This window comes from Myotis davidii, unplaced genomic scaffold (assembly GCF_000327345.1).
Source record: "Myotis davidii unplaced genomic scaffold, ASM32734v1 scaffold551, whole genome shotgun sequence".
Classification (NCBI taxonomy): Eukaryota; Metazoa; Chordata; class Mammalia; order Chiroptera; family Vespertilionidae; genus Myotis; species Myotis davidii.
The window spans coordinates 711,920-722,161 of NW_006283788.1; the positions used below are offsets into that span (position 1 = coordinate 711,920).

At 49.8% G+C, this 10,242-nt stretch overlaps 1 protein-coding gene across 1 annotated transcript in view; it reads left to right on the forward strand.

Annotated features, from left to right (window-relative positions):
- Nucleotides 1-3,840: 3,840 nt before the first annotated feature.
- The window catches only part of STAP2 (signal transducing adaptor family member 2), an 8,865-nt gene continuing 2,463 nt past the window's right edge, over nucleotides 3,841-10,242 (forward strand). The window contains exons 1-6 of the mRNA XM_006754050.2: nucleotides 3,841-4,374; nucleotides 7,476-7,547; nucleotides 7,688-7,810; nucleotides 8,887-8,943; nucleotides 9,593-9,693; nucleotides 10,146-10,242. The exon at nucleotides 10,146-10,242 is cut by the window's right edge and continues 4 nt beyond it. Coding sequence (XP_006754113.1) covers nucleotides 4,273-4,374; nucleotides 7,476-7,547; nucleotides 7,688-7,810; nucleotides 8,887-8,943; nucleotides 9,593-9,693; nucleotides 10,146-10,242 — 552 coding nt within the window. The 5' untranslated portion in view covers nucleotides 3,841-4,272. The remainder of the gene's footprint in view (nucleotides 4,375-7,475; nucleotides 7,548-7,687; nucleotides 7,811-8,886; nucleotides 8,944-9,592; nucleotides 9,694-10,145) is intronic.

A 10,242-nucleotide genomic window follows, 5' to 3' on the forward strand; every position in this document is an offset into this window, starting at 1 on the left:
AACTGTGGGGATAATAATTCCACTTCAGGTTTAAGGTTCAGGGCTTTAGCCCTAACTGGTTTGAGCGTTGGCCTGCGGACTGAAGGGTCCCAGGTTCGGTTCCGGTCAGGGGCATGTACCTTGGTTGCTGGCACATCCCCAGTGGGGGGTGTGCAGGAGGCAGCTGATATCGATGTTTCTAGCTCTCTATCCCTCTCCCTTCCTCTCTGTGAAACATCAATAAAGTATATTTTTTAAAAAAGGATCAGGGCTTGACAGATAGTAAGAGCGGGATAAATGTGAGTTATTATTTTTCTCTTTTTGTCCAGCCCAAGTCTCCTTTTGGAGTCCCCCCAAACCCCCACCGCGGGTCCAGCCACCAATCATCGCCCTGCTCCCTAAAGTCTAGCTTCAGTCTACTCCTCCGTGTCCTCGCACACGTTCCCTTCAACTATCTTCCAAAACCTAGGACCCACTGCTATCACCTTGGGCCTCAGGCCTCCATACTAACCCCCAAAACTGTCCATTTTCCACCCTGGCCTCAGAGGGAGCTTTCTAAAATGAAACTATGATCACCTCCCTTCCCAGCTCTAAATCCTTCAGTGACTCCCCATGGCCTTTGATAAATAAAATTAAAACTAACTGCTACGACTTTATTAATCACGAATGGCACCCCTTTATGTCAGTCTTGTTATCAACTTTATGAGACAATTCAAGATGAATCGATGGCCCAGGTCACAGAGCTCTCCAGTGGATTCCAAAGGCTATTCTTTGCTATGTGTACAAAGTCCAAGCAGCCTCACCCTTTAACTATTAAGGACATTGAGTGTGCAATTTTAAAACACTCAAAAAAGAAATTTCCAGCCCTGGCCAGGTTGCTCAGTTGGTTAGAGCTTTTCCAATGTGCCAAGGTTGCAGGTTCAATCCCTGGTCAGGACACATACAGGAAGCAACTGGTGAAAGCATAAATAAGTGGAACAACAAATCAATGTCTCTCTCTCTCTCTCAAAATCAATAAAAAAAATTCTTTTTAAATCTCCGGGTCCAGATAATTTTTCTACCAAAGGTTCAAAGAAGAATCAATACCACTTTTATATGACCTCTTCCAGAAAACTGAAGGAGGGAACACTTCACTTCCCAATTCATCATTACCAAGATACCAAGACCAGGGAAGGGTGGCCCAAAGACAGAACACTACAGACCATATCCTTCATGAACAGGGACAGAAAAATCCTTAGCAAAGTATTAGGAAATAGAATTCAGCAACATGTAAAAAGAATCATGCACCATGTCCATGCGGTGGTTACTCCAGGGAAGGGAGGTAGGTTCAGTATTCAAAAATAAATGTTATCCATCATCTTTAACAGGCCGTGGTGGGCAGAATAATGGTTCCCTAAAGATGTCCCTCTCCCAGTCCCTAGAATCTGTGAATATGTGAGGTTACATGGCAAAGGGAATTTGAGGTTGCAGATGGAATTACAGTTGATCAGCTGACTTTAAAATAGGGAAGTTTTCCCATTGTAATCACAAGGGTCCTTAAGTGGAAGAGAGAGTCAGGGAGGGAGAGGAGACAGTGGAAGAAGTTAGGAATGATCAGATGAAGTGAGGATTTTACCTGCATTGCTGGCTTTGTAGAGGAGAAAGGGGAGCATGAGCCAAGGACTGGCTGGAAGCTGGAAAAGGCAAGGGAAACATTCATCCTTTTCGGCCTCCAGCAAGGAGTGTAGTCCCGCCAATGCCTTGATTTTAGCTTCGGGAGATCCATGTAGGATTTCCAATTAAATGTGAGATAATACATTTGTGTTGTTTTAAGCCCCTAAGTGTGCTGTAAACTGTCACAGCAGCCATAGGAGACAAATGCAATGGCTGAAGAAGAAAAGTTGCACAATCATAGCAACAGATGCAGAAAAAGCACTTAACAAAATTCTACCCCAACTTATAATAAAAACTCTTAGCAAACTAGGACAAAGAGAGACCACCTCAACTTAGTGGAGAACATCTACAACCTTCAATTGACATTGTACTTAATGGTTAAAGACGAAATGCTTTCCCCTTAAGAATGAAAACATGTAATAACTTAATCAATAAGAAAAAATTTAAAAAAAAGAACAGGGGGTGGGTAAGAGATCAACCAAAGGACTTGTATGCATGCATACAAGCATAACCAATGGACATAAGACACTGGGGGGTAGGGGAGGCCAGGGGATTGTCAAGGGCGGGGGGAAAAGAGGAGACATATGTAATACTCTTTGTAATACTTTAAGCAATAATAATAATAAAAAAAAGAACAGTGCCTGGAATGTGGAAAGCATCGGTGAACTTCAAAGTTTGTAAATTCAACCAAAGTTTATTGAGTTTCTACTATGCATCAGGCACTGTGCTGAGCACTGTGAATACAAAAGGTGAGAAAGGAAGAGGAAAAAAAATGAATGTTTACTGAGTGTCTGAATAAATCACTATGGCAGGTGCTTAGCATCCATTATCTTCATGTTCACTTAGTAACAAAACAAAACAAACAAACAAAAAAAGAACAAAAACATGGCGCCCTGGCTGGTTTGGCTCAGTGGATATAGCCTCGGCCTGCGGCCCGAAGGATCACTGGTTCGATTCAGGTCAAGGGCACATGCCAGGGTTGCAGGCTCAGTCCCCAGTAGGGGTCGGGCAGAAGGCAGCCGATCAATGATTCTCTCTCATGATTGATGTTTCTATCTTTCCCTTACTCTCTGAAATCAATTTTAAAAATTAAAAAAAAAAAAAGAATGGAAAGATGTCCACTGTCCCCATTTTTTTCAACATAGTACTGAAAGTTCTAGCCAGTACAATAAGGCAGAAAACATAATAAAAGCAGTATAGGTTAGAAAGGAAGAAATAAAAATTAGCCTAATTTGCAGATGACATGATGATACAATGTACAAAATCCCAAGAACTCTACAACAAATGCCTCTCAATTAATAAATGAGTCAGTTCAGCAAGGTTGTAGGATACAGGATCAACACACAAAAATCAACTGCATGTCTGTATACTCGCAATGAATATGTGAAAATTGAGATTAAAAATTCGAAGGACAGGCCCTAGCCAAGTAGCTCAGGTGGTTAGAACACTGTCCCAATACACCAAGGCTGTGGGCTTGATTCCCAGTGAGGGCACATACAAGAATCAACTAATGAATGCATAAGTAAGTGGAACAATAGATCTATCTTTCTTTCTCTCTCCCTCGTTCCTCTCTCTCTCTCTCTCTCTTTTTTACATATATTTTATTGATTTTTTTACAGAGAGAAAGGGAAAGGAATAGAGAGTTAGAAACATCTATGAGAGAGAAACATTGATCAGCTGCATACTGCAGGCCAGAATGCTAAGTGGTTACTGCATCAACCATGCACCTGAAGGGTGGCAAGTTCTATTTCTGGTCAAGGGCACGTTTCTGGGTTGCAGGTTCAATCCCTGGCCCCCACTGGGTTGCATGCAGGGGGCAACCAATTGATCTCTCTCTCTCTCTCTCTCCTCTCTCTCTCTCTCTCACCTTCTCTCTTCCTCTCCCCTCCCTCCCTTCCACTCTAAAAATCAATGGAAAAATGGGTAAAGGATTAACCAAAAATAAAAAATGCACGGCTCAAAAAAAAAAAAAGGTTTTTGGGGGCTGTAAATAGGTACAGGACTTGTATGCTGAAAACTACACACGTGATGAAAGAATCAAAGATTTAAATAAATGAAGAGGCAGACCATGCCCATGGACTAGAAGTCTCGCCATAATAAACATGCCTTGTCTCCGCCAACTGGTGTACAAGTTTAGTGCAATTCCTGTCAGAAACCCAGCAAGATCTGGGGCTAGAATCTAGAGGTACGCACGATCCTTCTAAGGTCCAGTCAGCCTAACGGGCATTTCAGGCCTTCGTGTTATGTTCCCGTTGTGAACTCTCGTTACATCCCCTAAACACTCGGGCACCACACTCCTTCCTTCCTTCCTCACGTCCAGGCCTTTGCTGAAGCAGGTCCCTCCTCCTGGTGTAGTCACCCCGTCTGCTCCACACGGAAACGCTCCCGTGGCTTCCTCCCCGTCCCGTTCCGTGAGTCCAGCACAGCCTCCCTGCTCTCTGACCCCTGGGAGAGACGGAGAGTCCGGGATTTCCCTAGGATCATTGGACCTGCCCAGGCCCGCCCCGCCCTGCCCAGCACTGGCAGGGGCGGGAACCCGGGAGCTGACAGAAGAGAGGAAATTCCCTTGGAACCTGTTCCTCTGCTTCCTGGTCCCGCTTGTGCGCTGGAGGGAAGGCCAGGCCAGAGGCCCAGCCTGCCATGGCCTCGGCCCTGGGCCCACCCCGGGCCCCCAAGCCCAAGTGTGCCCTGCCCTCACACTACCATGAGAGCTTTCTGGAGAAGAAGGGACCCCATGACAGGGTAAGGTGGGGCAGGGAAGCTGGCCCTGCTGGGCTGCCTGGCAAATGAGGCACCTCTCTGAGCCTCGATCCGATCTTGCCACCTTGCCAAGGAGGGCGGGGTGCGTGCTGGAAGGGGCAGGGCAGGGGCTGGCGGCTAGGAAGGGTTGTGTCCATCTGTCCGTCTGTCTGTCTCTCTGACTCTTATTTGATCTCTTTCTCTTTCTCTTTGTCTCTCCCAGGCTGTATCAGTCTGTGTCTCTCTGGGTCTCAGCCGCTGTTTCTGTCTGTCAGATACAACCAGGATCAGGACTTCCTCGAGGAAATGAGGAATTAAATTAATTGGTTCCCCTTTCCCCAGCCCTGAACTTTGTGAACCTCAGCTGCAGGGGACAGGGTTAGGACAGGGGTATGTGGGGACAGGGTCAGGACAGGTGTATGTGGGGACAGGGTCAGGACAGGTGTATGTGGGGACAGGGTCAGGACAGGTGTATGTGGGGACAGGGTCAGGACAGGTGTATGTGGGGACAGGGTCAGGACAGGTGTATGTGGGGACAGGGTCAGGACAGGTGTATGTGGGGACAGGGTCAGGACAGGTGTATGTGGGGACAGGGTCAGGACAGGTGTATGTGGGGACAGGGTCAGGACAGGTGTATGTGGGGACAGGGTCAGGACAGGTGTATGTGGGGACAGGGTCAGGACAGGTGTATGTGGGGACAGGGTCAGGACAGGTGTATGTGGGGACAGGGTCAGGACAGGTGTATGTGGGGACAGGGTCAGGACAGGTGTATGTGGGGACAGGGTCAGGACAGGTGTATGTGGGGACAGGGTCAGGACAGGTGTATGTGGGGACAGGGTCAGGACAGGTGTATGTGGGGACAGGGTCAGGACAGGTGTATGTGGGGACAGGGTCAGGACAGGTGTATGTGGGGACAGGGTCAGGACAGGTGTATGTGGGGACAGGGTCAGGACAGGTGTATGTGGGGACAGGGTCAGGACAGGTGTATGTGGGGACAGGGTCAGGACAGGTGTATGTGGGGACAGGGTCAGGACAGGTGTATGTGGGGACAGGGTCAGGACAGGTGTATGTGGGGACACGTGTGTGTTTGTGTCTTGCTCAGAAAAAAGCCCCGCCTCTTGGTTCCCACTAAGGCCCCATCTCTTCCTTTTCACTCCCTACATTCATTCAGCTTCTCCTAGAACCCAAACCAGCCACCCCTGCTTTCCCAGCACCGTCCTGGCATTGTCACTGCCGTTCCCTCCCCTCTTCTTGTGTCTCCATGAGCCCGAGTTCCCTCCCGCCCAGAGAGCACCAAGAGGCCGTCACCTATCACCGTGGTTAAGAAAGACCATGGGCCCCATGGGAGACCCAGGTTCACATCTATGCTCCACCCCGTTCTGACCCCTGGGCCTACGAGTGATGCTCCATCCTCGTGCCTCAGTTCCCGCTGTAATAAAACGGGGAGGATAGGGCCATGGACACATTTACAGGACGGGGCAGCCCTCGGCCGGCCAAGGACTTGGCTCAGGACGAGCACTGGCTCTTTACATGAATTCACCCAGTTTTCACAACAGCCTCTGAGGCAGAGACCACTAGTATCACCATTTTATAGGTGGGGAACTGAGGCACAGAGCGCTTAAATAACCTGCCCAATGACACACAGCTGGTACATGACAAAGCAAGTCTGACTATACGAAGTTCAATCGCTTATTACTTTATTCCAACTGCCTGGAACAGTGCCTGGCACAGAGTAGGCCTTCAGTCGATGTTCGTTAAATGTATGACTATCTATGGATGGATGGACGGTTGTGTGAATAATAACTGTCAATAGAAGCACCATCCTCATTATCATTACAGACTAAAGCAATTCCTCCTTCAGGAAGCCTTCTCAGATTTTCCAGTTGGAGGGCTCCTCTCCTCCTCTGTGATCGCCTGGCCCAGGGTCTGTCCCTCTCCAGGGCCCTAGTTTTTCTTCCTGGAGGATCTCAGTATCTGTGCTTTCTCTATCTTCTGGAACAGCGGTTCTCAACCTGTGGGTTGCGACCCCTTTGGGGGTCGAATGACCCTTTCACAGGGGTCACCTAAGACCATCGGAAAACACATATATAATTACACATTGTTTTGTGATTAATCACTATGCTTTAATTATGTTCAATTTGTAACAATGAAAATACATCCTGCATATCAGATATTTACATTATGATTCATAACAGTAGCAAAATTACAGTTATGAAGTAGCCACGAAAATAATTTTATGGTTGGGGGTCACCACAACATGAGGAGCTGTATTAAAGGGTCGTGGCATTAGGAAGGTTGAGAACCACTGCTCTGGAACATGATATATTTAGAAACAGAAGTCATGTCCCACTTATTGTTTTGCCTGCAATAGAGCTGGTTGCTGCGAAGTAATTGCTCATGGAATGTTTGGTGAAAAGACCCTAGAATCTTACAATCTGAGCTGTATAGCCCCTTAGAAGTCCAGAGAATGTCTGAGCACCAGACCTGTGGTCCCTTAGGCCCCCTGTTTCTTTAGGGCATTTGGAGTTCAGAATCCTGGGGGGGAGGGGGGATCCTGAATCTGCAGACCTCCTAGAGTCCAGAACCTTGTGAAATTCTGAGACTATGGACTCAGCACCTATCTGATGACCTGGCACCTAGGAGATGCCAATAAATATTTGTGGGGTGGATAAGGGGCCAGGGAGATATATGTGTGTGTATGGGTGGCTAGATGGATGGGTAGGTGGGTCAACAGATGTAAGAGTGGGTGGGTGGGTGGATGGATCATCATAAATCCAGTTAGCGCAACTGACTCCTAGAACAGCCCCCTCCATAGACTGAGGGACTGTTTGGGTCCCCCATCCTATCAAGGTTCCCTTTGGTCATTTATCAGAGAATAACAGATCCCCAGAGGCTGGGCCATGAGAGAGGAGGGCCTCCCTAAGAAGGCAACATGTGTTCAAAGACCCAAAGCAGGTAACAAAGGAAACTATGTGAAGGTCTGGGGGGCAGAGTGTCCAGGCAGAGAGAACAGCCCTGAAAAGGTCCTGAGGCAGAAATGGGTGGGCTTGAGGAACCCAGCTGGCCAACTCCCAACCTTCTCCTTCTCCCCTTCTGTTCCCCAGGATTACAAGAAGTTCTGGGCCGGCCTCCAGGGCCTCACTCTCTATTTCTACAAGAGCAACAGGGACTCCCAGGTAAGGATGCGAATGTGGGCTCAAGAGCAGGCCCATCCTTGACCCCAGGGACCAAGCAGAGGGTATGGGTGGCGTGGCCAAACCAGGGGGCCTGAGGGACCGCAGGTCTGGTGCTCAGACGCCTGCTTCTGTGCCCCCAGCACGTGGAGAAGATAGACCTGGGCGCCTCTGTGAAAGTCACAGATGAAGCTCCCCGGAGGAACTCCCCTGACCCTGGTATACATTTCAACCTCTTCATCCGGAACCAGGAGATCAAATTCAGGGTAGGTCTCTTGGGGGGTGGGGGTGGGGCTAGCGGGAGAACCTGCTATCCCATCACACCCACCATTAACACACACCAGCAAGGAGTCACACAGAGTCTAACGCTGGAGTGTTGATACTGGGCAAGTCACTTGATCTCTCTGGGCCTCAGTTTCCTCAACTGCAAAATGGGATAATATGTATAAAGTACCCAGAACAAGATACAGTTCGCAAAGGTCGCCACTGCCATCATTCAGTCTGCCAACAAACATTAATGAGCACCTACTATGTACCAGACCCTCCTGTAGTTGCACAGCAGTGAACAGACAGTTAAAAACCCCTGCCCCTGTGGAGTCTACAGTCTCGTGGTGGAGGCACACAATCAACTACATCAATGTGTAAAATATATGGACTGGCAGATGGCAGCGGATGCTAGAGAGACAAGTGCTAAGAGAAAGTGAATTCAAAGGTCCTCAGACAGGCTGAGTGTGGCTGAAACAAGGGGAGTGAACAAGGGGAGGGAGGGAGGAGGTGAAGGCTGGGAAGGGGCTGGGCAGGTCATGCAGGGCCTTGTGGGCCACAGAGAGGACTTGCTTCTACCCTGAGGGGGGTGGGAGGCCTGGGAGGGTTTAAAGGATAAGGAGGTACATGATCTGAATTACTTTTTTAAAAAAATATATTTTATTGACTTTTTTTACAGAGAGGAAGGGAGAGAGATAGTTAGAAACATCGATGAGAGAGAAACATCGATCAGCTGCCTCCTGCACATGTCCTACTGGGGATGTGCCCGCAACCCAGATACATGCCCCTGACCGGAATCGAACCTGGGACCTTTCAGTCCGCAGGTCGACACTCTATCCATTGAGCCAAACCAGTTTCAGCCTGAATTACTTTTTTTAATGTTGGTATAACAACATTCAAGAATAACAATCCACATTAAAGGACTTATATTCAGACATCACCCTAAATGAACCTGCCTTAACTCATTTAATCTTCAAAACAGCCCTTGGAAACATGAACTGTTCAGTTCCTCACTCCCATTTCACAGATGAATAGACTGAGCCTAATCAACATGGACGTTTCCTTTCCTTCTCTCCAGGTGGAGAGCCTGGAGTCTCGGGAGATGTGGAAAGGCTTCATCCTGACAGTGGTGGAGGTCAGAGTGGTCCCCCCTGCCCCCCTATTCCCCAGTAGTCCTCCTCAGAAATCCTCTTTTTCCTTTCCATGCTTCACTCCCCAAATAAGCCCCAGAGCAGTGGCCGGCAAACTGCGGCCCCGAGTGTGGCTCTTCCACAAAATACCACGTACGGGCGCGTATGTACAGTGCTATTGAAACTTCGTGGCCACACTCAAGGGGCCAAGGAGCCGCATGTGGCTCGCAAGTCGCAGTTTGCCGACCACTGCCCTAGAGTCTCAAACAGGTCTCAAGCTGGCATTCTACAAACCGAATGTAGTCCATAAACATGTTTTGTTTAGCCAACGAAGTGCTAATTTAAAAGTCAGCTACCATCACATAAAAACCAGGATTTTAGTCAACATTCCTAATTGCTATTTTACTCATTTGTTTCCAACCTGACCCCTGCAGCCTGTAGAGTGAGACTACATTCTAGCTAGCACCTGCTCTGTCCTCCTCCCCATCACTGAAGTCTCTCTCCCTGCCTCCTTTCAAAACCTCTTTGCCCTTGAAGGGGTAGGGGCAGCTCTGGAGCCCCCAGACCAGGTTCCCATCTTGGCTCTGTCCACACTCTGCCTTCTGTGACATGGGCACAGCTGCCCATCCCACAGCTGCCCTGATCGCCCCTCAGCTCCGTGTCCCGTCCAACCTGACTCTGCTGCCCGGACACCTGTACATGATGGCCGAGGCCTTGGCCAAAGAGGAGGCGCGTCGCGCGCTGGAGATGCCCTCGTGAGTACCCTGCCTAGCAGAGGGCCTGCGGGGTGGGCGTGGGCTGTGAGTGGGGTATCCGGTCCGGTCTTACGGTTCGGACTTGGTGTTTGGGGGCTGGTCTGGGCCTCCAGGGGAGGGTCTAGGTGCCTGGAGGACCGGACTGTGCGCCTCTGGAAACGAAACCGGGGGCTGGGGCAGAGCAGGGTCTCCTGGAGGAGGGGTGAGGTTGTGTCTCCGGAGGCGGCGATTCTCGGTGCCCTGTGGAGGGTCAAGATCTCCGGGGGCGGGTCTAGGTGCCTGAAGGCGTGGCTGGTGGTCCGGGACCCGGGAACTAGCGGGAGGGCGAGACCTGGTGTTGCAAGCGGGGTTGTGAGCGGGCGGGGCTGCGTCCAGGGCCCGGGTACGTACGGGAGGGCGTCTGGGTCTCCGCGGGACAAGGCCTGTCCGGTGTGAGACGCGACCCTCCCCAGGTGCTTCATGAAGGTGAGCCGGCTGGAGGCGCAGCTGCTGCTGGAGCGCTACCCCGAGTGCGGGAAGCAGCTGCTGCGACCCAGCGGGGACGGCAAG